The sequence below is a fragment of the Barbus barbus genome (assembly GCF_936440315.1).
Source record: "Barbus barbus genome assembly, chromosome: 8".
NCBI classification, from domain to species: domain Eukaryota; kingdom Metazoa; phylum Chordata; class Actinopteri; order Cypriniformes; family Cyprinidae; genus Barbus; species Barbus barbus.
In genome coordinates this window covers 21967501-21994622 of record NC_136736.1, presented here as the reverse complement: position 1 = coordinate 21994622, position 27122 = coordinate 21967501, and the positions used below count along the sequence as shown (strand labels likewise).

Here is a 27122-nt window from a genome sequence, read left to right as displayed (position 1 = left end):
GTGTTCTGAAGATTGATGAAAGTCTTATAAGTTTGGAATGACATGAGGGTGAGTAAATTAGTTTTTAAAAATTTGGATGAACTATCCCCGTAACTCTTGGAAATTTTGGTAGAAGTTCCCGAGCATGTTCAAAAAACTGGCATGGCTTTCCACAAAAAAATGTAGGTTAATGTAGGTTAAGCACATATATTCTTTATTACTTTTTGTCCCTCTTTATCTCATATATTACAGATTGCTGTCATTATAATACGACCTTTCAACTATTTCTGATTACGTGTGTTTGTGTGTGTTCACTGATGCAAAGTTAATTGAGTTAAAACGACAGGGGGAAAATCATGTTTGTTTCATCCTCACAGATCACATCAGATCAGTCAGGAGGAAAGAGGAGTTTCTGATCCACACATCTCTCTCTCTCTGTGTCTCTGTGGCTCAGATGTCCCAGTGTGCTTGAGCGTATTCCCTGAGGTGCTGTCTCTCTCTCCAGACACAATAGCTTGCTCGGCACTGACATCATGAAAGGATCAAGGAAGGTGCGCTGCACATACGTATTTCATATATGTACTGCAACACATACGTACAGTAGAACATACTGTTTCTACTCCATATCTAATAAAAGCATAGGAAGAAAACAACAGTTCCACTGTCACATGCAGTTTCGTGTTTTTTAAGCAACAGATTTTTGAACCATAAAGATAAGGTGAGAAAATAATTTTGACCAAATTTGTATTTATATATTTTAATGATTTGTGCTGATATTTTCATTTTATACTTTAAAATTATTTGCATATATTAAATATACAAATATAATACAAATAAAAAATGACAAATGTAACATTTATTTTTATTTTTTAATAATAAAGTTATTTAATAAAATAAATGTAATACATTTGTGCTATTTATTTTTATAAGTGAACTCATGAAAAACCTTTCAAGAACATTTTGATTAACTTTATTTAAGATTATACCATTCTACATTCAACTTTATTCTACCAACAAGAAATGTTACATGTTAAATCATATAGAAATAGCTTGTTGAGGTAAGAATGACAGGTTACAACTTAAATGAATGAAAAGAAATGTAATACTTTTTGAAAAACAATACTTTTTGACAACCCCAATTAAAATGTATTTTTTAGACACAAGGAATGGCAGGCAGAAAGGGTAAAAAGCTGCAGTTAAGTCAAAAGGGCCTGTTGGAGGAGACCACAACAATGGAACGCCTATTCAAAATCAATATACATTAAAGCAACTGAGCTTTGTAGAAGACAGATGTAGCTACTATATGCTGACATTTGAGAGATGTAGGAACAAAACACACCACAACAGTTACAACCATCACTTTTACCTCTCATCTCTCTCTCAGCCTTTATCTCGATCATAAACCTGTGTATCTCATGCTACATTTAACATGAGACATCCATCTGTGGGCCATACATTGCAACGTCAACAAATCAAAAGTCAGTTTGTGGGAGATCATCTGCGTAAGGTCTGTCTCTAAGCCTGCTTGGCACTTTGGAAAGTAATTGGTCTGAATGTTGGGTTCAAAATCAGAGCGGCCCCTTTGTGGAAAAGTTCTTATCCTGCTTAATTTCATGGTTAAGTGCCCAGTTGGCTAAACTCATGCATTATGGCTGATGAGGTCAATAAAGGTGAATTTGAGCTGAGCAATGTTTCAGACAGATAGAAACACCTTTTAACAACTAAAACCCACAGTTTGCGCTAGCCAATTGGTGCCATTTGAGTATATACACATTTACGAACATGTCTTTCATGAAATTTCACACTCACCTGCTTTTAGCCTGATTATGTTTACCAAATATATTTAATGTGCTTATGTTTTGCACCTTTAGTGGTCTCGGGCATTTTAGCAATTACCTTGGTTTGTTATGTTTCTCAGCATGGAAGCTTTTACTCAAGTAAATAATATCCAGATGAGTTCTAAATGCAGAACTGGAATATATTCAAAGTCTGATAAAACTGCTCATCTTAAAGCACTCTTGGGCTCTGAAAACAGTTCAGCAACATCATGGCAATATGATGTTCATTTAAATCCTGCGGTGAAATATAAATATTTTATACATTCTCCTTTTGAATTTTGTTTAGAACTCGAATTTATTGTTAAAAGTGAAACAAAAAATGCAGTCCAAAGGAGGTGCACCAGAGAATAGCAGCCTTGCACAGATCATTTCAAAAGTTATGAGGTCAGAAACCCAATTATAAGTCAAGCTCCCAGAAACAGACCTGGTCCTGCTCCACTTCAAGCTGTTTTTACTTTAGTTGTAAATCTGCCTGATGTGACCAAGGGGTGTGACATTAAACCCATAGAAGCCATTGAAATGTCATTATCTTGTTGCTCTGAGGACTGAAACCTTTGTTATCATCACCTGCAAGCCATGCAACTGGAACAACCTATTTAAATTTCAAATAATTCTGTTGTTGTTTTTTGCTTTCCAGGGTGATGTCTGAACAATGAGCATTTGAGGAAGACTTACCACTGAGCGGCATAATTGGGCAGGACAGGAACACAGGGACCGTCATGTTTAAAACAAGCTAAATTGCTATTAGACTTTCAAAAATGATGCCGTAACAGTATAAGGGGGAGGACATGGACTACTTTGTATAAGATGAAGGAGAGAAATTATAATGTTCAATATGACGGTTTTAGGAATGGAAGTCCCACCTTTCAGTTAAAAAGCCAATCATCTATTTCATTTAATTAATTTACACTACAATTTACTCTGTGAGTTATCCATAAAAATACAGTAAAATACAGTTTTAGCATTATTTGAGCCAGAGAAGCAACATTTATGTGTCACTGCTACGGTGAATAAAACACAAGAAGAAGACGATGAACAATGCAAATAGTCTTTAATAATCCACAAAAGGGCAAACTGTAAGATCCACAAACTGGCCCAGTGGAGGTATCCAATGGTGTATGAAGGTTTTCTGTGTGTTCTGTCTTTTCAGCGCGCAAAGTTAATACATTTAGGTTAAATTATAATCTGACTCCATTTTATGATCTAATCTGACTTTATGATCTTGCTATGACCTCAAATTTAGGTTGAAATGCCAATTGGTTGTTTCTTCATTTCTAATTATTATTATTCTGACATTTGATTATTCTATTTCGCTCTTTCATCGTATTAAATCTCATTAATCTTATTCCTATAACATTCTGAGTCTCGTACCGGCCGGTATACGGATCTCGTATTCACAAACTCATCAATCTTGGTCATTAGACTGAGGCGACTGACTAATATTCTAGACGGCTCGTGCAATACTTAGCTCAATCTAGAATACTTTTATTAGTCCCCATAGATCTGTAAACACTTAATTAAGACTATATCTAACCAGAGGTCATGACCATTACTATAGAACCAAGGTGACCAACTTAAGTTCTTCTAAGTAACTTTATATAATCACGCTGTGATTTCTCACGTACAAATAGTTAGAATAATATTACAATAACCAGAGGTTGAGGCTGACCAGAATTTGGGTTGGTCAACAACACACTGTTGTTCTAAACGGGAAAACCCAATAGCCTCTACAGTCTAAGTATACATAACTAATGCAGAATTATTTGAAATTTAAATAGGTTGTTCCAGTTGCATGGCTTGCAGGTGATGATAACAAAGGTTTCAGTCCTCAGAGCAACAAGATAATGACATTTCAATGGCTTCTATGGGTTTAATGTCACACCCCTTGGTCACATCAGGCAGATTTACAACTAAAGTAAAAACAGCTTGAAGTGGAGCAGGACCAGGTCTGTTTCTGGGAGCTTGACTTATAATTGGGTTTCTGACCTCATAACTTTTGAAATGATCTGTGCAAGGCTGCTATTCTCTGGTGCACCTCCTTTGGACTGCATTTTTTGTTTCATGAAAGATATGTTAGTCGGAGCTCTAAAAAAAAGAGTCAATGATCTCAGAGTAAGTCAGAATAAAGGGACAGAGGGACGAGGTGTAGCAGGAAGGGTGGAGTCCCAAGGCGGTGGATGGTCGACGACAGACCACGTCGGAGCCGGAGGGATGAGGGAGCCTGGCAGATCTGGTGGACTGATGGGCCATGGCGGAGAGGAGGGAGCTAGGTTCCAAGGTGGAGCCGCTGGGTCGAAGGGCCAAGACGGATTCCGGGACTCAGAGGCTGGAGGCAGAGACAAGGGACCCTCCAGCCACGACACCGATGGAGACTGGCAGACCTGTGGCGATCCCACCGAACAGATGATGGGCTGAGGGTGAGCAGAGGAACTGCCAGGAGACAGCGGTGGCGATTGTTAGGACTGATATAAAGGAGGTGGGAGAGGGAGGCTGAGTGGGAAATCCAAACAGGTAGAGGGTTCAGGGATGGTGTGTGCTGCCCACACACACCACATTGCAACTCCCAACACTAGGAGTGTGGCAGACAGGGGAATGACCTCCATGGTCGTTTCAGGACAAGCAAACAGTTCAGGGCAGACAGATAATTCAGGGCAGGCAGAGAGTTGAGACAAAGGCGGGGGAAGAGGGGGCATGTCTGCACATATATCCAAATAACAATCCACTGAGTTCGGCTCATCCTCAGCCATGGTGCAGTGGGCGGAGCTTCCATCCACGCTCTCACTGTCCATAACGCTCTCCCCCGTGGTGAGGTCTGTAGCCGGCTCTCGCATCTGGTCTGAGGTGTTGGGCTCTACCTCTGGGGCGATCCTCAGCACTGTTGCTCCACTTGGTGATGGCTTGTCGGTCGAGGCGGTTTCTGGCTCTTGCTCCACGCAGTGGTGGTGGGCTGGGCTATGGGTCGAGTCGCGTTCCGGATCCGATCTTGAACAGTCCCTCCCAAAATCCTTGATATCCTGGCTCCTCCGAGCCAGGGCGGTTAATCTCACGGCATGCTCCATAACAAAAAACAACAAAAACTTTCACAAAAACGAAAAAACAAAAAGTGGAAAATCGTACCGTGTACTCTATTCTAGGTCCAGTTTTCTGTCACCGCTACGGTGAATGAAACACACAAAGAAGACAATAGCCCTGTTTCCACCACAGGAACTTTCCCCAGGAACTAGGGACTTTGGGCCGGTACTCTGTGTGTTTCCACCGCAGGAACCAGGATCTATATAAAGTTCCGGGTACAAATTTGCCCCTCAGAAAGTCCCTGCTCGCGAGGTAGTACTTTTTCAGAGGTCCGGAACTTTCAGGGGCGGGACTTGGGCGCTGAGCATGCTGATTGGTTGAGTTCACGCAGCACTGTATTTCAACCACCATATTTGCATAATTTTTTTTTTAATATTACTGTTATTGTGTCATGAAATGTAGTTTTAAAAGTATTTCAGGCAAGAATGTAGTTGTTTAAAACTCAGTGCTTATGTATCCCACTGAGAGGAGCATAACCTCAGCTAGTCCTTCTGACATTTGTCGCTGGCTCTGATGTTTCTGTAGTGGTTAAACATGAGATATAATTTGCTTTGGGTAAATCTAACAGGTAATCTTTGGTCTTTATTCTATTATTCTATTAATATATAATATTTCGTTTAATTGTAATGTACATTCCCTGAACTACATTTCCGCGGCTATTATGTTTCAATTAAAATTAAAAGAGGCAGTGGTGTTTGATATCATATTTCATCCTATTGTAAATACAGTGAGGAAAATTGCATTAGCTGAAGCGAGCTGACTGATGTTATCAAGTATGCTGCTCTTTGCAGAATTACCGGACTTGCGTCATCCCCGACCGTGGGAGCTCATACTCCCAAGTATGTTTTACAAACCTTCCAGAAACTGGAAACCATAAAGTTTGTAAAACATTTACAACTGATGAGTAGTTTACACTTTAGATTAGGGGACGCAGAAAGTGTTATAAATGCCTTGTATATACCTACAGATCATTTGTAACAGGTAAGAAAGATCTACAAATGATGTGTAACACATTCACAAGTGATGAGTAGTTTACACTTTAGATTAGGGAATGCAGAAAGCTTTGTAAATGATTTATAATATTAATTGAGATAATAGTACAATGTTGACATTTCAACGATTTATAAGTAAGTAATAATATATTAACTAGTAACTATTAACCATTAAGAATCTGTTTGATTATTTCATGATGCTATTTTTTAAAGATAACTTATGACAGATTTGTAAATCGTTAGCATATTACTTAATCATTTGTGAATGTATAGTCATGTTTTGTAAATGATTAGTTCATCATCATCTAATCACTTGTAAATTATTTATAATTTAATCTACAAAACATAGGTAAAAATATGAACATATCACTTATTAATAATCTATGAACGCATAATCATGTTTTGTAAATGATTAGTTCATCATTAGCTAATTACTTGTAAATGACTTGTAAATTAATTAACAAAACATACACAAATTGTTAGCATATCACTTATTAATCACTTATGAATGTTTTGTAAATGATTAGTTCATCATTAACTAATCACTTAAAAATAACTTACAACTGAACGTTATTATAAAGTGTTACCCTAAAAGGTTTACTTTGAAAATAATGTACCAAATCCTACTCTAAATCTAATCGATAGTGTTAACAAAACCAAACGTGAGATAAAAGCACATTTAAGCACATAAAATCGTCATTTTAGCTGGCTTTTACAAGTCTTTGAGCTATTTAATTGTGACTTGTACCCAAACGCTCCACATTGCAAGTGAATGCTGTACCAGGTGAGCTATACTGAGCAAGTTTGCTACATCAGAAAAGTCATTCATATGGTACATATGATGTATAAATGTCAAAATTTAAGTTTATAAGTATAAATATAAAGTGCATGGTTTTGAAGGCTTAAGTGGACGCACACTGTACAATTTTTAATAGTCCTTTGCGATTGTTGCTTGTCAGACTGTACGAACATGATGATCATGTCACACTGTGGGATCTCAGATGTCATTAATGTCAGACTGTATGACAGTCAAGACGCGATAAAAACGGGTGCACACAAGAAAAGTTTTACATTATCAAACACGCTCAGTGACCGTGAGCTGCATTTCATGTGGGGCTGAAATGTTGTCTATGACGAAAAGTATATGAATGGCGGCAATACCGGCATATTTAGGAAGAATAATGTAAGCAACACACCCCCACATAAAAGCAGCAGCACAACCAGTGTTTATCATAGCAAAGGCAACATATCATGTGAATGAGTGGAGGATGGGAGCACCGGAGTTTATGGCGGTTATAAAAAATCTCTAGCATTAATTCTGACCATGGCTTGTCTTGAAAAAACAAAAGACAGTTTTGACGTGTGTCGTAGGAGACGTCACACTGCAAGACTATGCGGCAAACCTTCTGACATTGCCAGATTTTCATCTGAGGTCAAATTTGATTGCAATGGCCATTAATCGGCTGTCGGTGAACATGTCAAACCAGCGATTAAAGACTACAGATTTTAGCCTAGGATTATAGGAATCTTTTAGGATTTTCAAAATTTGTCTGAGATGGCCAAATCGTGGTCAAAATCTGGGCTTTACTGTGCAAGGAACTATGTGGAAACTAAACTTTATTAATCAATAAACCCCTTTGATAATAACTTGTGTGAGAATGTTGTTGCTGTTTTACTATCACTAGCATTGATTTCAGCTGAAACTGCAGTGAATTGTGTGTTTTGGATTTTTGAAAAAAGCAGGTAGAGGTATATTTCAGTGTGTGCGTTTTATTTTATTTGAATGTTTTTTTCGATGTTGGATTTTATTGATGTTTTTAATAAATTTTAGATGATATTGAAATGTAATTGTGACAAACAGTTAAAACACATTTTGGTCTTTTCCAAGTACAGAGGAGCTGTGGCTCTTAGTAAATAGTAAGTAGATGCCTAGAAATGTTACCAAAATGGCTGTCAAGTGAACTTGGTTGCCTTAAAGCAGCCTGACATTATTACACACACATGCACAAAGAGTACAAAAGGAAACTAAGTAAAAACTCACCAGCTGTAGCCAGGCATTGGTTATTAATACCTGATTTTTTTCATCCTGGGGCAGAGAAAGAGAAGAGAAAAAGAGATTAAATATCAAATGAGGACATAAATGAAGGATTACTTCAAATTGAACAAATCTCCTTTCTGCTTCTATAATCCCAACCCTTTCTATGAACAAAGACTTTTATTCTTTTTTGCCCTCTGTGTACCATTTGTTCTCTATCTCTATCTTCTCACACACACATCCGCAGACTTTGCCTTTTGGAGTATTTGAGATAAGGCCAAAAGAGACCATCTATGACACCCAATGAATAGGAGCAATCTAACCTTAAAGCAGTTTCACAAAGTGAAATCACCATTATAATACAGATCTCATAGTAAACCTCTTGGGCTTTAAAGCTTGACTTCAACATGCATTGATCTGTCAGATTATGTGTGTGTGTGTGTGTGTGTGTGTGTGTGTGTGTGTGTGTGTGTGTGTGTGTGTGTTTGTGTGTTTATGTGAGTTATGGAACATTGAGCTTTGAATGATCAAAGACGTTTGTTTCATTCAGAGAAGTGTCGGCTCTCATTTCCTCACATTTCATTCAGTTTGGACCAGGGATGATCCACAGTGTCATCAATTTACCATTAGATATTCTTGCTTCAGCTATACTTCAATAAGTAACTGACCGATAAGAACAAAGCGTCAGCTTCAGAGAGGTCCAAATAAAGTGTCAACACATTTTAAACACACCATCATACTACATACAAGATACTGTTCTAGAATAAATAACATTTTTAAAAAGAGAACTGTTTTAGGAAGTTCAGGAAGTATTTAACACACACACACAAAATACTCTGGTCTTATATGTGTTACCATGCTAGTAATATCATAGTTTGTAAATATGTAGTATCATGTAAAATCATGGCATAAGAATGTTAATCATTCAGTACCACAGTAAATATCAAAGTACCATTATCTTAACTTCTGGTATCATCACTACACCATGGTTTGGCATTGATGTTTAATATGTCAGTATATTATGTGGTATACACTACCATTCAAAAGGTAACTTTTACTCAGCAAGAATGCATTAAACTGATCAAAAGCGACAGAATAGCCTTTTACATTTTTACAAAAAATACATTAAAAATACACAGTTTTTTTTAACACTCTACAGTATTTATAAAAAAAAATAATAAATGAAGCAGCACAACTGTTTTCAACATTGGTATGGTAATAATAAGAAATGTTTCTTGAGCTCAAAACCAGCATATTAGAATAATTTCTGAATGATCATGTGACACTGAAGACTGGAGTAATGGCTGCTGAAAATTCAGCTTTCCCATCACATGATTAAATTACATTTAAAATATATTTAAATAGAAAACAATTAATTAAACATTGTAATGAATGAAGCCAGTATTCAACAAAGCTTTCTGAAGTAAAATATCTGCTGAAAAGGAACTATTATAGAGGTCAGTTTACAGCTGACAAAAAAAGTTTTAATTTTTGCTGATCTTGAATCTCAGTTTAAATTTTTCATATGATTACTCATGCTTAAGAGAAACCCGTCCATGTGCTCTGTCTCCAGTTCCTCTTTCACTGAGCATCCTGTGTAATGTGCAATGATGTCTCTTTTAGCAACTGCAGAATGGTTCCTAGGACTTTCCAGCATAAAATACACCAATTGAATGCCTTGCAAAATGTTAAAATAAGTCAATGTGGTTGACAGAGCTGACAAAGAGGTATAGGGAGTCTATGAATAATTTGACAGAAAAACACATATTTTTGACAAAGCGCTCTGTGTGTATCTGTCTGATATTTTCTGTTGCAAGTCTCATTTAGTGTTGTTTGTCTTCACAATTATAAGCTCCCTGATATATTTTGCATATGAGCTAAGAGGTATGTCTAAAAGATATCTACGAGATAAGCGAGAGCAGCTCGCAGTACAGCTTGTGCGCGTCATGCTTGGGAACGGAGCATGCACAGTCGGCTCTTGAGGGAGGCTATCCGCATTGTGAATGTTTGCCAATACACGTGCTATGTTCCCGGAAGGCTCTCTTCGATGAGAGGGGAGCCTTCACTAGCGTTCCCCGTGGTGCCGCTACCGCCGAGGCGGGGCGGCATCGGCGTCGGCACTCGTGGGGATCGCAATTGGATCTGTTGGAGGGAATGGAGTTGGGCGAGTCCCTATCTCCTTCCCCACCCATCAGATTCGGCGGCCACTCCCCGGGATCGGAAGCCCGCTCGGCGATCCCTTACCCCGGGGTGCGGGCTCGGCGCTTCGCATTTCATCCTCCGCCCTCTCAGTCGCCCCGGAATGAGGAGCTGTTGGAGGTGATGACTCCTGCTGTGGCCAAGTTAAAAATCGACTGGCCGGCCGAGGAGCAAGCTGAGCTGCAGGCAAGCAGACTGGATGAATGCTTTCTGCGAGCGAAGCGATCACCTCCAACACGGAGCCTGCCGTTCTTCCCCGATCTCCACACCGAGGTGTCGAGATCATGGGCAAGACCTTTTTCGGCCCACATCTTCATCCCCACCTCAGATTACTATGGTAATGTGGGGGGGAATGGACGATTGCGCTTATAGACCGATGCCTCGGGTGGAACAGACGATCGCGAGCTATCTGTCCCCCGACGCTGCGTCGTCTCTAAAGGCTCCGTCCTTGCCCTCCAAGCCACTGCGTACATCGTCAGCGCTGGTGGACAAGGGGTTTGTGGCAGCGGGTCAGGTTGGCGCGTGCCTGCACACTATGTCGGTGTTGCAGGCATACCAGGCTGACCTGCTTAAAGAGCTGGATGAGCACGAGGCGATGAGCTCCGATGACGTCACGGAGCTCAGGCAAACCGCTGATTTGGCTCTCTGCGCCACCAAGGAGACCGCCCGTGCTATTGGGTGGTCTATGGTAGCCCTGGTGGCAGCGGAGAGGCATCTGTGGTTGACCCTGTCCGACATCAAAGAGAAGGACAGGGTATTCCTCCTGGACGCCCCGCTTGCCCCTTCTGGCCTGTTCGGCAACGCTGCCGATACCGTCGTCAACAGGCACCAGGAGGCCCGTAAACAAGCGGCGGCGTTTCAGCGGTTCCTGCCTCGTCCCTCTTCAGCTCAGGCGGCGGCTGGACGGGAACAGCCCCAGCCGCGTACCAGCTCCTCGTATAGGAAGGCGCAAAAACAGAGTGCTCTGGGACGGGGCCTTCAAAGCTTAAGACGGACCTGTGGGTCGTACCATCTTTCTGTGAATGGTACTGCTGTCCTCATGCATGCATTAGTTACATCTCAAATTGACTACTGTAATTCTCTGCTCAGTTGTGTTTCACAGAAACTTATTCATAAACTTCAGATGGTTCAGAATTCAGCAACTCGGATCATTATACCAACACCATTGAATGAGCATATTACTCCAGTTTTAAGGCACCTTCATTAGCTTCCAAACAGATATCGAATTTAATTTAAGATTTAAATTTTTACTAATAAGACTCTTCGTAATCTAGCACCTTCATATCTGAGTGAACTTCTTCATGTGTATGTACCTACCCGATACCTCAGGTCTTCTGCTTCTGTGACTCTTGTTGTACCATCTGTACGTTTGACTAAAATGGGAAGTACAGCCTTTAGTTGTATTGCTCAGACGATTTGGAATACTTTACCTCAAGATATACGTAATAGTCTTTGTCTTTCAATTTTTAAATTACGTCTTAAGTGGGGAAGTCATGGCCTAATGGTTAGAGAATTGGGCTCGTAATCGAAAGGCCCCCGGCCGGCAGGGATTGTAGGTGGGGGGAGTGAATGTCCAGCGCTCTCTCCACCCTCAATACCACGACTGAGGTGCCCTTGAGCAAGGCACCGAACCCCCAACTGCTCCCCGGGCGCCGCAGCATAAATGGCTGCCCACTGCTCCGGGTGTGTGTTCACGGTGTGTGTGTGTGTGTGTGTGTGCATTTGTTCACTACTCACTGCTGTGTGTGTGCATTTGGATGGGTTAAACGCAGAGCACCAATTTCGAGTATGGGTCACCATACTTGACAATACAATACGTCACGAAAACTCATTTTTTTAGATTAGCCTATCCTGAGTGATTTTAGTTATGTTTTTTGGTATTGGTTTTTCATATTATTGTTTATTGTGTTGTTGTTTTTTTTCCTCTGTTTAATTATGTATTTTATTATTGTAAGGTATCCTTGAGTGTCTTGAAAGGCGCCCACACAAAATAATAATAATTATTATTATTTAGAAGTCCTCGGCCAAAAAGCCCTGACGCCCATGGCCCAGGGCTTATGAGGGTAGCCCCCTCTGGGGAAGAGTGGCGTTCACCGCAGTGCATGGTGCCCGTTCCTCCTCAGTGCCCTCAGGAGATCGGGCTGCTAACCCTGCCACGTACAGTGTTCCAGGGTGCAGCGATCTCCAGCGAGCACATATCTGAGATGTGTGACTTCTAAATAATAGACTTCTAAATAATAATAATAATAATAATTTTTTTTTGTGGGCGCCTTTCAAGACACTCAAGGATACCTTACAATAATAAAATACATAATTAAACAGAGAAACCTTAGCGGAGCTGAGATGCTCGACACTCCTTTGGTGGTCTCTGTGACTAGCTGCTCTTATTACACCAGAGGCCAGTCTCGAGAGACTGGTTCCCTTAGTAGACTATTAGAGACTGGTTCCCTTAGTAGACTATTTGGCAGCATGGAAACTACTGCCAAATGTGTCTCGGTGGGTCCTGCATACTGTAGAGAGAGGCTACAGAATCCAGTTCTGTTCTCCTTGCCTCAATTCAACGGGGTGAATCCCACTCTGGTGGGCCCCGAGCAGGCTCTGGTAATGGAACGAGAAATAGATACTCACTTGAGGAACGAGGCCACCGAGGTGGTCCCTCCTCACGAAAGAGAGTCCGAGTTCTACAGCCGGTACTTCATAGTTCCGAAGAGGGATGGATGGTTGCATACGATTTTAGATCTGCGTCGATTGAAACGCTCAGTCATGCGACTGAAGTTCAAGATGCTTACTCTCAGACAGGTCGTGTCTCAGATGAGGTCCGAGGACTGGTTTGTCACAATCGATCTAAAAGACACATGCTTCCATATCTCCATCCTTCCCACTCACAGGAAGTTCCTGAGGTTTGCTTTTGGGGGCGAAGCTTACCAATATCTGGTTCTTCCTTTCGGCCTAGCACTCTCACCCCGCACTTTTACAAAGTGTGTGGATGCTGCGTTAGCTCCGTTGCGGCTGCCAGGCGTCCGCATACTTAACTACATCGATGATTGGTTGATTCTCGCTCAATCAGAGCAGATGGCGGTTCAACATCGAGATGTCGTTCTCGCTCACATGGAAGTGCTGGGGTTAAGACTGAACGCCAAGAAAAGTGTGCTTTCTCTGGCTCAGAGGACCACTTATCTGGGCGTGGTGAGGGATTCGACCACAATGCAGGCACGTATGTCACCTGCTCGGATCGAGTCAATCCTCACTGCAGTTGCGAGAGTGAGAGAAGGTCAGTCACTCGCTGTAAAGCAGTTTCAGAGACTGCTGGGTCTGATGGCAGCTGCGTCCAACGTGATACCTCTTGGCCTGCTGTACATGAGACCCCTACAGTGGTGGCTCAAGACCAGCGGGTTTTCCCTGAGGGGCCCGGTGCCGGGAGCTCCTTGTCGCCACGTAACGCTAGCGACGGACGCGTCCCTCACCGGTTGGGTAGAGTGGTCGGTCTGTGGAGTGGTCGCCATCTCACGTGGCACATCAATTGTTTGGAGATGTTGGCCGAGTTTCGAGCACTGAAACACTTCCTCGCAGACCTAAGAGATCGCCCATGTGTTGGTGCGCACCGACAACACAGCGGTGGTCTTTTACATCATCCACCAAGGAGGTCTGCGTTCATGCCCCCTTTATAGGCTGGCGCACCAGATCCTTGGGTGGTTCCAGGACAAACTCCTCTCGCTGACAGCAGTTCACATTCCTGGGCATCTCAATATGCGATCTCTCTGCTTCTGGGAGCTCTGGCGAGAGTGTGCCGGGACTAGGTCAGTCTACTTCTGGCAGCACCATTCTGGCCGGGCCGAGTATGGTTCTCAGACCTGTTTTGTGTGAAGACACAGTTATGCATGATTATGAGAGTCCCTCTGGTGAACTGTTGAATTAAAGTAATTCCTCTTTATAAATGTTTTACAAAAATCAGTTTTATGTCCTACACTATTAGAATAGTGTGGGAAAGTTCTTCGAACATGTCCTCGGGAATGTGTGTAGACTTCGATCAGATTTTCTGTCTATCCAAAAGTAATAAGTACTGATTATTTCACAGACATAAAGTGGAAAGAAATTCTGCTGTGGAAATTTAGTGTACTTACTATTAAGTGCCTTATCCTGAATATCTTTCAAAAGAACTGATTCTATCAATCTCTTAAACCTTCAAATCCAGTGATAAGTGAATTTGAAGCTTAAAAAAGTTCATTGCAGCCACCAAGTACATTGTAAACATGAGTGTTGTGCTTAATTTCTGTGGAAGCACATGGGACAGCATAAAGTATATTAATGCATTTATGAGTTAGACCTTCATGGTTAAGATTTTCCAAACACCTTTTCCTGCATACATATGGAAGTATTCATAAATCGCAGTTCCACTGCAATGTATAACTGAAACCCACTGAAACATGAACACAGCCTCAGGCAGCTGTATATATGAGCTTCAAATAATTATACTTCTGTAAAACAGAGTAATAAAATGCTGTCCAAAAGAAATATTAAAATACTAAGGGCCCTATTTTAATGATCTAAACGCATGGTCTAAAGTGCATGGTGCAAGTGCACTCAGGGCGTGTCCGAGTCCACTTTTGCTAGTTTAACGACAGGAAAACGGTTGGCGAGCCCGGGCACCTGGTCTAAACGGGTTGTCCCTATTCTTTTATTGAGTAATGGGTGTTTCTTTGCCGTAACGTGCAATAAACCAATCAGAGTCTCATCTCCCATTCCCATTAAGAGCGAGTTGCGCTCGCGCCATGGCGGATTCGCTATTTAAACGTCTGAAAAAGTTCATTGCAGCCACCAAGTACATTGTAAACATGAGTGTTGTGCTTAATTTCTGTGGAAGCACATGGGACAGCATAAAGTATATTACTGCAAATATGAATTAGACCTTCATGGCTAAGCTTTTCCAAACACCTTTTCCTGCATACATATGGAAGCATTCATAAATCGCAGTTCCACTGCAACGTCTAACTGAAACCCACTGAAACAATGAACACAGCCTCAGGCAGCTGTGTATACGAGCTTCAAATAATTATACTTCTGTAAAACAGAGCAATAAAATGCAGTCCAAAAGAAATATTAAAATACTAAGGGCCCTATTTTAACGATCTAAGTGTATGGTCTAAAGTGCACGGTGCAAGTGTACTCAGGGCGTGTCCAAGTCCACTTTTGCTAGTTTAACGGTGGGAAAATGGTCGGCGAGCCCGGGTGCCTGGTCTTAACGGGTTTTCCCTATTCTCTTATTGAGTAATGGGTGTTTTTTTGGCCGTAACGTGCAATAAACCAATCAGAGTCTGATCCCCAAACCAATCAGAGTCTGAATTAACCAGGCATGCACAAATAACACTCAGCATACAAACTCGCAAAAAACTAAACAAAAAAAAAAAAAAAAAGGAAAGTAAACCAGCAAGAAAAAAGGGAACCACATAATTTATTAATTCCATTGAATACTGGAAACATTTTGTAAAAAATCCAACATACCTAAAATGAGTTCATAAGCTGCTTATTTAGAGCTGATTTTGTAAATAGTTGTAGAATAACCAGAAAGTTGCATCTGCTTTTGTACAGTGAGACTGTCCAACACAAATTTGTGAATGAACACTTCTACAATACTTAAAAGAAATGAGACACATGAAAACCTGCCTGCGTTAATGAGCAGTGACTGACTATTGTGATCGGATTGAGATAAGGGGACGCGTGAGCGTTTTCGCTCTGTGAACCGATAAATTGAATCTTTCATATGGAAAAGCTGTGAAATGAATACGCATTGCAGATGACAGAAGATTATCCACATAAGTATGGAGGCTTTTTAAATGGAGAATATAATAATGAGTGTCACTTGATTTGATAAAAAGAGGATGTGACTGGCAATATGCACTCGATACGAGCAGGAAGTGAACAATGGAGCGGAACTATGGAGAATCGGAGCTACTATTCTAGGCCCTATCTATCTACACCCTCCGTCTCTCCCTCCCTCTTTCTCACTCTCTATGCAGAGTATGTGAGCAAAGCGTGCATGATTTTTGCCTGGAGCGTTCGAGGAGCATTTTAGACATTTTTTGAGTGTGCTCACTGGTTCCAGGATTGTACCCATCATGACCTTAACATGTTAGCAGTCCATAATACAGTTAGAAGTCAGCAAGAATTGTCCATGTGTTAAACACGATGTTAATGTCAGAATGGACTGCTCATAATGTGTGGCTGCAGATTGTGTGGATTCCTATTCAAATGATTGGATTTTGCAATAATAAATGTAAATGTAAATGGGTAAATGTGGCCGCACACATTAATACATATCATAATGATAAAAAGATGCAATCTGTGAAATATTATTGTAAAAATACTCAAAATGTTTTTTGTAAAATTATGGGTGAACGCAATGGGTTTTGTAGAGATTTGAGATTTGTTCAGGAATTTAATGAGACGAGTTGAGAAAAACATGGATATTCTTTTAATATTTGGACTAAAATCCAAATGTGGGTAATGCATCTTCTTTTCAGACGCGTAGTGCAAAAAGCAAACAATCAAACATTGTTTCAAACAAAAAATTGAAAATTTGTGATATACTGGAGATTAAACTTACAGTATAAGGGGTTTTCTTTTACCAGTGAGCAGGAAACGAGCTTGCAGTGGAAAAACAGAAAACCCAGAGTTGGGTGATTACACAATGCTTTGAAGATGGGAAATTATGGACACTCCACTCCATTCATATAGAGCTATGCACTAGTGCTCAAGAACAGACTGAAGTCCAAGATTGATTTAGATTCTTAACAAGTTTGGAATTTGACTTATTCCTGAGGCCAGTCTAGTTAAAAAAGAAAAAGAAAAAAAGTCAACTAATTAATAGAGCTGGGTCAAAAATATTGATAATAAACATGATTGAACATCAAAAGGTATACTGAAAGGAACCGTACAACTTACTGGAATGTATCAGCTTTCATGTAATAGTCTAAATTAATCGTTTGTGCTCTTCAACATTGTCTTAATGTACCAAGTGAGAGGGATACCAAGTTTACAGCATTATTTGGGAGAAATGTATTTCTTCCAAAGAAAAAAAATATTTATTTTAAATTTGTAAATATATAAAAATTGAGAGTTTGTGAATTGTTAAAATCTGCATCAAAACCCAGCTCTACTGATTTTCATTATGATGATTATTACTTGATTTGATTGACATCCAATATTAATCAGTGACCGATTATTTTCTTTTGTGCATGACTTGAAACCACATATGGTCAGGACTTGGGAGGTTGTATGAAGGTTGTATTTGCTGCATACTGCTACATTGTTTATAGGGCTCATTAGAAGTTTAATATTTATGACAGTATTTCCACACAGTGGGAATTTGGCTTGTTGTGTGAGGAATAAACTGACAACTAAGTCTTTATTATTTAATGTTATTTGTTAATCTGTCCGTATGTGACAACGAGACAAAGAGAAAGTGCGTGCAAATGTTTCATTTCAGTTTTATCAGAAGTAACCCTGTTTAAAAATAAACCCATTTTGGGTCTCGATCTCATCTCAGACCTGACCCTCTTCTGGTCTTCGTCTCAACACGAATGGGCTGGTCTCAACTACAACACTGGTACTATGTATTATTAGTCTTTCCTTGAAAAAAGAGAGATGAGAGACAGTGAGAGTGTGGTATTGGCTGTCTTGTGGTTTGGGGATGGCAGGCAGTGAGTGAGATAGTTCTGTACAGTACGGAGGCTGGAGGACAGAAGGATGGAGGTCACAGAGGGGTTACTGGTTCTGTGGGCAGACGGTGAGAGATTCCTGCCCTGAAATGAACTTTCCCTCACAAACTGCTGTTTGCATTCCCAGAATTCACTTTTTGTCTGCTGAACCATTATGAGGACATGTAAACACATATACAAAGGGTCACGTGTAATACATGGTGTTTGACCTCCACAAGACCTCGTTTAAAAAAATGTTCCAAGTTAAGCATTATTATCAAAAATAACTCAACTTTTTTTAGTAGCTAATAACAGTGGTTACAGTACTGCTCTTACAACATATATAAACTGGGCCAGTGCTAGGAGGTTTAAAAGCAAAAATGTGAACCTCATTTTTTTGTTGAAGTACTCACATTAATTATTCAGTAAAAAAGCTGTTTATTATTTGAGCTGTACATTTGCCTAAAATCATCCTTTTTGTGGTGAGAATATTATTATATGTAAATGAACTTCTGGTTACTGGTTCCCACTGGTTAACGTAGAGTAAACAGCCACTGTCTTGTTTCCTATTTCTGGTGCATGTATAATGTTTAAGTGATGAAACAATGCATATTTAAATGTTTATTAGCTGACCCCCTGACACCATACTTTGTTTGTGTCTCACCATAAACACAATTTTTCCCAGTCAATTTTTTTTTCTGTGGTCAACAAAACAACCTAAAAATCTGTTGTCGGGTCCAGTAGCCACAAAGCTGGAAGAATGGCAGGGTCAACCCTGCCTAGATTTGAACCTTCCTTATGTTTTCAGTTCTAGATCATTAACAATAAAGCTTCAATTCCCCCATCAACCAACGTTAATTCCAAACTTCTGTATTGTCCCCAAAAACTGCAAGCCATTTAAGCCACTTCTGATACAGGAAAGTTTCCTTCCACATAAACTCTACTCTATGTTGTAATGTAATAGACACACTGCACAATCAAGAGGCCTTTTCAATGGCAAGTATTTTTCAGATTTTGTTTCTCACAGTCCACCTATCCTCACACTCACATCCCTCCCAGCACTGCGGTGATGTAGAATGGTGTGGCAGCTGCCCCCCCCCCCCCCCCCCCCCCCACTCCCACCCCCCCTCAGCTGACTGAGAACAACTCATGCGTTCACAGTTTCACAGCATTCCAGTCATAGCCTATGGGCCTCTCACCATCTGGGGCCGCGCAAGAACCACGCCACGGCAGCCATGATTTAACACACAGGATAAACAGATATTTCATAATTCACACGGTGCAATGGGTGAATGGAGATAGATTGTAGCCGGGCGACGGGGCCTTTGGGACAGAGGAAATGGGACAGTCAGGCATGCATACTTGTTTGTATTGTTTGCATTAAGGAAGTGGGTAAAATATTCAAATTCAAGAAAAGTCGTGTTTGACTGGTTCTGTACAACATCTAGTAGGTTCAGAGAAATGACACACTTTGGCCTTTAAATCTGATAACTGCTCCGCATATACATTTAATGGTCATCAGCCATTTCACAGGATAATCTGTCATTCAAGCACATTGCACTCATGATGTACCCATATTCCAGGATGATAAAACTAAACTGCATGCTGTTTAATGAAATTCAAGACTCGTGTAAATGCAAGGATGGTGATAAATGCAATGGCGCCACCAGGGGGTGGCCAGGGGTGGCCATGGCCACCCCTGGCCGACTCCTGGCCACCACACTGGCCACCCCACTGGCCAGTATAAATTTTAGTAGCATCAGTTATGCATTTCATCCCTAATGCACAGTCAGGCAGGCATGAAAACGCGCGTTCTTAGCGCGCGCTTTGGGATTATGGCGAACGCGCGTCGGAAACGCACGGTTTTGTGTATCAAAACGCGCGTCTTCGACGTGTGATTTCCTATGAAACGCGCGTTCTTGTTACAGGTAAACCACACAGGCAGAGCAAACGTCTTTTGAAGTATCCACACAGGCGAAAACAACGTGCTCTTTCTGTAGTGTTCTCAAAATGGCACGCGTCAAAAGCTTGTGCTGACTTCATTGCCCGATTCTGTCATGTGCCCGCTATATCCTCCTGAGACCCCCCAAAAAAGCTTTTTTTCATGTCATTACATTGTTTAGAGCATTAGAAAAAAATGGAAAATTAAAAAATATATATATTTTATTCATATTTTTTTTCCTAAAAAATAAAATGGCATGAATAGACATCAAAAAGGCAAAAACAATGAGATTTTTTTTTTTAAATCACCAATACATTTTTAGGGTTTATAGTTTTGGTGTGCCACCCCAAGATTTTAAGTGGCCCCATATGGCCACCCCAATGAAAAATTTCTGGAGGCGCCACTGGATAAATGCCTTCCATGGCCTCACAAATCAGCAGACCTAAACATCATTCTTTAGGCTAAAATCTAAAGTGCAGAGTATGTGTTTTTATTGATGTTGCAATATCAAACTGCAAATAGTTTAGGTCTAACATGCCAAGAAGCCTGCAGATGGATTAACCATATCATATGGATGTTTGGGCCCCATCAAATCCAAAGGGGGCATCATGCAAGGCTACTGTAAAAGTTGAAGATGCAGCATGATGGTTAAAGACTGAACTAAAACTGTTCTGAAGACAAAATTTATTAATTACTTAATAATCCTTTTTGTATCAGTCTATTGTTTTCTGCATATTTTGTCTGTCTTATTTATTGCCTATAGATATTAATGTGATTGAGATGCATGCACTGTCAAGTGCAACAGCTAAAAAGTGATTTATGTAATTGTTAATGTTTCATGTGGATCTTTTCATGCTCAGGGAGTCCTGCTGCGATTAAACATCAACATATGTATTCGTCTGGCATATATAAAGGGTAAGATAAAATGAAAAAGGAAAATGTGTCACAGTGTCTTCAAAAAGACTTTCTAGAGAAAATAAACTTTTCAACTGGAGTTGGATTCACACAACTATCTTGAGAAAAAAACTATCTTTTAAACTGCTTTTTTCTTATGTTCTAAGAAAAAAAAGGGGGAAAAAAAGAATGTTGTATTGCTAAAAATACTTCTTTAGATTTAAATTAGGATAACCTCCAGTTTGTCCTAAATCCCCAAAGGTAAGAATAAATTACCATATTAATTTATTAAATTATTTCAAAATAATTATTGTTAAGTATTAAAACATAAAAATAGCTATATATAGTGATTTGTCATGAATATGCATTACATGACTTTTTGCTGAATTCAAAATTCAGTAAGAACACTACTAAAATGTTTTTAATTTTTATAATTATTTCCTCCGTTAAAGCTCTTTTGTTCTCTGAGGTTAGAAAAAAAACGTCTCGGTTACGTACGTAACCCTCGTTCCCTGATGGAGGGAACGGAGACGTTATGTCGTGACGACATTAGGGGGGATTTACTTGAGAGCCCCGACTGCCTCTGATAAGAGAAAACGCCAATGAAATTTGGCTAGTGGATTTTGCATACCTGAGCCACTCCCCGTGCATACGGGTATAAAAGGGCGACAGGTGCATCCACTCATCAGGTTTTCCGCTGAGGAGCCGAGAACGTGTCCCTGGCAACCAGCGATGGTTCAAGATTGTGGCATGGGGACATAACGTCTCCGTTCCCTCCATCAGGGAACGAGGGTTACGTACGTAACCGAGACGTTCCCTATCTGTCGGTCACTACGAGTTATGTCGTGACGACATTAGGGGTCTATGGAAAGCGCCACAATCTGAACCCCGTCACGACCTTGTGGCATGCAGATGTTGACAAGCTAGCGCGTGACAGACAAATGCGATGCGAAGGTCGCAACCTTCCCGTCGCCCCAGCGCAAATTCGCTAACCTTGGTGCCCGCAGGGACCACTGAGTACATTGCTGCTGGAGATAGCCAAGCCGCTGTTCCTTTCCCCAGAAATCGGAAGGGATTTCGACCTTCTATGAAAGACTGCTTCAAGTCTTTCCTGTTTGTTGTTACAGCCCGGCAGTAACGACGGGGAAGCGAGCCTTCCAGAGAAGGGCGCTACGGAGGCCACACCCTGCCCGAAGGGAGGTAACGTGTGGAGACACTGGTATGGACTGGCCCAAGCCTGGGGCAGTGCTACATACGCCTGGACCCTGGGGCAGATCCTACCTAGGAGAAGGGAGGAAGGCTGCCAGCAGGGTCTGACAGAGCTCTGTCAAAGGGAAGACACGGGTTTACCGTGAGGGAAACCGTACCGTGGATGAATACACATGTGGGATCACCCGAAGGGAATCAGGCCACACGGGCACCTAGCCGAGTACAGGGGCTGACCGGAGACCCGGGCAAGCTAACACCGGTACTGGGCCTGGCGTCAGACTGCTCCGCCCAGCCTGACTGCCGGGGGTGCTGGAGGAACTCCGCCAGGGTTCGCCGTCCGGGGAACTAACTGGAGGAGAGAATAGGCGCTCGTATCCCCGGGTAAGGGGGAATGGCGCAGCAAGCGTGACACCGGCCAGCTCTTCCCGCCACTTACCTGTTACCCAACACACGGGAAGAGACTGGCTCAACGCGGAGACTGTAAAATCTCGCGAAGGTGTTCGGTGTCGCCCAGCCCGCAGCTCTACAGATGTCTGCCAAAGAGGCGCCGTGCGCCAGCGCATAGGAGGAGGCAACACTCCGTGTGGAGTGAGCCCTCACCCCGAGGGGGCACGGCTCGCCTTGGGATTGGTACGTCAAGGCGATGGCATCCACTATCCAGTGGGCCAACCTCTGCTTGGAGACAGCCTTCCCTTTCTGCTGACGTCCGTGGCAGACAAAGAGCTGCTCAGAGCTTCTGAAGCTCCGGGTGCGGTCCACGTATATGCGCAGCGCTCTTACGGGACACAGCAACGCCAAGGCTGGGTCTGCCTCCTCCGAGGGCAGTGCTTGCAGGTTCACCACCTGATCGCGGAAAGGCGTGGTGGGAACCTTAGGCACGTATCCAGGCCGGGGTCTCAGGACAACGTGAGAGTAGGCCGGCCCAAACACAAGGCACTCTTCGCTTACCGAAAATGCTTGAAGGTCCCCGACCCTCTTGATGGAAGTGAGCGCGGTCAGGAGCGCTGTCTTGGCCGACAGGAATTTCAGCTCGACTGAGTCCAGCGGCTCAAAGGGACCTCTCTGAAGTCCAGCCAGGACAATAGAGAGATCCCAGGAGGGCATCAGGGGTGGCCTAGGAGGATTTAACCTTCTGGCACCCCTCAGGAACCTCACGATGAGATCGTGCTTCCCCAGGGACCGGCCGTCCACTGCATCGTGATGGGCCGCAATAGCAGCCACGTACACTTTCAAGGTGGAGGGCGACAGCCCGCGCTCCAACCTCTCTTGCAGGAAGAAAGCACCACTCCAATCGTGCATCTTCGGGGGTCCTCCCGCCGAGAAGAACACCAGTCCGCGAACAGACTCCACTTCAGCCTGTGGCAGGCCACTCAAGTCTGCCGCGTCCCATCCAGGAGCCGCACATGGCGGTTCCACAGAGCCGGACGCGGGTGCCGTATGGTGCCGAGCCCCTGAGAAAGAAGGTCCTTCCTCAGAGGGATGTGCCAGGGAGGGTCTGTCGCGAGGAGGGTGAGTTCCGGAAATCAGGTCCGGGTGGGCCAATATGGCGCAACCAACAAGACCTGCTCCTCGTCCTCCCTGACCTTGCACAGTGTCTGTGCGATCAGGCTCACTGGGGGAAACGCATACTTGCGCAGAGCCCGAGGCCAGCTGTGTGCCAGTGCGTCCGTGCCGGGGGGGGCCTCGGCCAGGGGGAAATACAGCTGGCAGTGGGAGGACTTGCGGGAAGCAAACAGGTCTACCTGAGCTTCCCCGAATCGACTCCAAATCAGCCGGATCGTCTCGGGATGGAGTCGCCATTCTCCGGGGAAGTGAGCTGTCGTGAGAGCGCGTCGGCTGCACGATTGAGCTCCCCCGGAATGTGGACGGCGCGCAGCGATTTGAGCTGTGACTGACTCCAGAGGAGGAGATGGCGGGCGAGCTGTGACATGCGGCGTGATCGTAGACCTCCCTGCCGGTTGATGTACGAAACAGCCGCAGTGTTGTCCGTGCGGACCAACACGTGTTGGCCTGGGAGCAGTGGCCGGAACTGCTTTAAGGCCAGATGCACTGCCAACAGCTCTAGGCAGTTGATGTGCCAAAGCAGTCGAGGCCCCATCCAGAGCCCCGAGGCTGCCTGCCCGTTGCATGTAGCGCCCCAGCCCATGCTGGAGGCATCTGTTGTGACAACAACATGCCGGGACACTTGTCCTAAGGGAACCCCGGCCCGTAGGAAGGCAAGGTCCGACCAGGGGCTGAAAGAGCGGCGACACGATAGCGTGATGGTGACACGACGTGTCCCGCGGCGCCATGCCCATCTCGGGACCCGTGAGTGTAACCAGTGCTGAAGTGGTCTCATATGAAGCAACCCGAGCGGCGTGACTGCGGCTACGGATGCCATATGCCCCAGGAGCTGCTGAAACTGTTTCAGCGGAACCACTGTCCTGCCTCTGAAGGAACTCAGGCAGTTCAGCACTGATTGGGCATGCTCGTCCGAGAGACGTGCCGTCATACTCACAGAGTCTAACTCCACACCGAGAAAAGAGATTCTCTGCACAGGGGAGAGCTTGCTCTTTTCCCAGTTGACCCGAAGCCCCAACTGGCTGAGGTGCCGGAGCACCAGGTCCCTGTGACCACCCAACTGTTCTCGTGATTGGGCCAGGATGAGCCAATCGTCGAGATAGTTGAGGATCCTGACGCCCACTTCCCGTAACGGGGCAAGGGCGCCCTCCGCCACCTTCGTGAAGGCACGGGGAGACAGGGAGAGCCCGAAGGGGAGGACCCTGTACTGCCATGCCCGCCCCTCGAACGCAAACCGTAGGAACGGCCTGTGTCGAGGGCGAATCGAGACATGAAAGTAAGCGTCCTTCAGGTCGATCGCTGCAAACCAATCCACGGAGTGAACTCATCTGCGTCAACGTCTTGAACGGGAGCTTGTGTAGGGCCCGATTCAAGACTCGCAGGTCCAGGATTGGCCGGAGGCCACCGCCTTTCTTGGGCACGATGAAGTAGGGGCTGTAAAACCCCTGCCTCATCTCGGCTGGAGGGACCGGCTCGATTGCACCCTTTGCCAGAAGGACAGCAATCTCCTCGCGCAGGACAGGTGCATCTCGGACTGCCACCGAAGTCTCGAGGATGCCGCTGAACCTGGGCGGCCGCCTGGCGAACTGAATCGCATAGCCGAGTCGAACTGTGCGAATGAGCCAGCGAGACGGGCTGGGTAGCGCAAGCCACGCCCCCAGATACCGTGCAAGCGGCACCAAAGGCCCAATCGACGTGCCCGCAGTGGTGCAGCGAGGGGGAGTAAGGTTGGATGGAACAGAAGGCAGTGCGTTCTGACTCATCCCCACAAAACTCCCTAAGTCCCCGGGGGGACTGGCTAGAGGTGCGCGGGGAGGCATCGCGTCCCCAGACCGCACTCTCTTGGCCACTGGCAATATGGGTCTCGGGTGAGAGTGAGGAGGCATTGCGTCGCACACTGTCAGCCCGCAGACCTGGGAACCCGGAGGGAAGGGAAATTGCTCTTTCTTTGACAATGTGGGTACCACTGGCCCTTGAGCCAGTGGCGGAACAGAAAGAAAAGAAACACAGGATTCTCCACCCGGCCCTCCTCCGGGGGAAGGAGCGACGCTAGCCTCGTCGTCTCCCGGGAAAGAGCAAATTCCTCCATCTCCGGGTTGTGCGCGTCAGGGCCGCTTTGTCGTCTTCCTGGAGGACTTGGCGGCCGGCTGAGGCGCAGGGGGCGCCGCACTCCTGCGAGAGGCTCGACGCACCGGCCTAGGTGACGACTCAGCATGGGGCGGAGCAGCTCTGGAGGACGCAGGAGGGCGCCCACGGCGACCAGCAGACTGGGGCCTGGCCCTTGGGCCAGCGGTGGCAGCTGGAGCATCCCGCCGTTTAGGGAGGATGTGCTGAATTGCCTCCGTCTGCTTTTGTACTGCCGAGAATTGCTGGGCAAAACCCTCGACAGTGTCGCCAAATAGCCCCGTCTGGGAGATGGAGGCGTCGAGAAAGCGTACTTTGTCGACGTCCTTCATCTCGGCCAGATTGAGCCAGAGATGGCGCTCTTGGACCACTAACGTGGACATCGCCTTCCCGAGGGACCGCGCCGTGACTTTCGTCGCCCGGAGAGCGAAGTCAGTCGCCGTGCGCAGCTCCTGCATCAACCCCGGGTCGGGACTACCCTCGTGCATTTGTTTTAGTGCCTTGGCCTGGTGAACTTGCAGGATGGCCATGGCATGCAGGGCAGAGGCGGCCTGGCCCGCAGCGCTGTAGGCCTTGGCGGCGAGTGCGGCCGTCAGCTTACAGGCTTTGGACGGGAGACGCGGACGATTCCTCCAGGTAGCGGCGTTTTGCGGGCACAGGTGCACCGCAACCGCTCTCTCCACCTGGGGAATATCCACGTACCCCCTGGCCGCCCCGCCATCGAGGGTAGTGAGGACGGAGGAGGGAGACGAGCGGCTTCTGGCTGAGAAAGGGGCCGTCCACGACTTCGTCAGCTCCTCATGCACCTCCGGGAAGAAAGGCACCGGGGCAAAGTGCGGCCGCTGGTCGCGTTTTGCGCCGATGAACCAATCATCCAGCCGCGAGGGCTCGGGACTGGGCGGTCTGTTGACCTCCAGCCCGATACTCACGGCTGCCCGGGCAAGCATGGCCGTCAGCTCTGGGTCCGGATCGGCAGTGGCGACAACACCCGAGGGGGGCAGCCCCGCCGATCGTTCATCCTCAGAGGACGAAAGCCCATCCCCCGATGCCGCGATCGACATCTGATCCTCGGGCGGCGCACCGAATGAAATGCTGGCGGCCCCGTGAGGCGAACCAGCGAAATCACTCGGGAACCGGACGGAACAAGCGCTGCGGGAGGAGTAAGAGGTCCGCGGGGACGTGCCCGGCGGAGAAGCTCTTACCGTCACCCTCAGATCTCCCAGAGCGCCAGCCGGCGGTCCTCTGCTCGAGCCAGAGAGACCGGGACGGGTGGCGGCAGAGGGTGCCAATCCTTTCAGAAAGGAAAGGCGAGAACGCAGCGTTGCCATGTTCATACGCCCACAACAGGCGCATGACTCATCCACAAACGCATCTTCAGCGTGCTGGATGCCCAGACACTGAAGACAACGCTCGTGACCGTCATCCGAGGACAGGAAGCGACCGCAACCAAGAGAACACGGACGGAACGGCATCTTTAAAAAGACACGAACCGCCCAGTGTTTTAGAAATTTGCTCTTTCAGGTGAAGTGTCCAGGGGAATCGCTGCTGCAGGGACACCGCTGTCTGCACCGTAACGCCACCCAG

General features: G+C 44.8%; 1 protein-coding gene across 1 annotated transcript in view; it reads right to left on the bottom strand.

Annotated features, from left to right (window-relative positions):
• LOC306873987 (neuronal acetylcholine receptor subunit alpha-7-like) overlaps positions 1–27122 on the bottom strand; it is a 75915-nt gene that overhangs the window by 34718 nt on the left and 14075 nt on the right. Inside the window, exon 3 of the mRNA XM_079423627.1 lies at positions 7923–7967. Within this exon, the coding sequence (XP_079279753.1) occupies positions 7923–7967 (45 nt within the window). The remainder of the gene's footprint in view (positions 1–7922; positions 7968–27122) is intronic.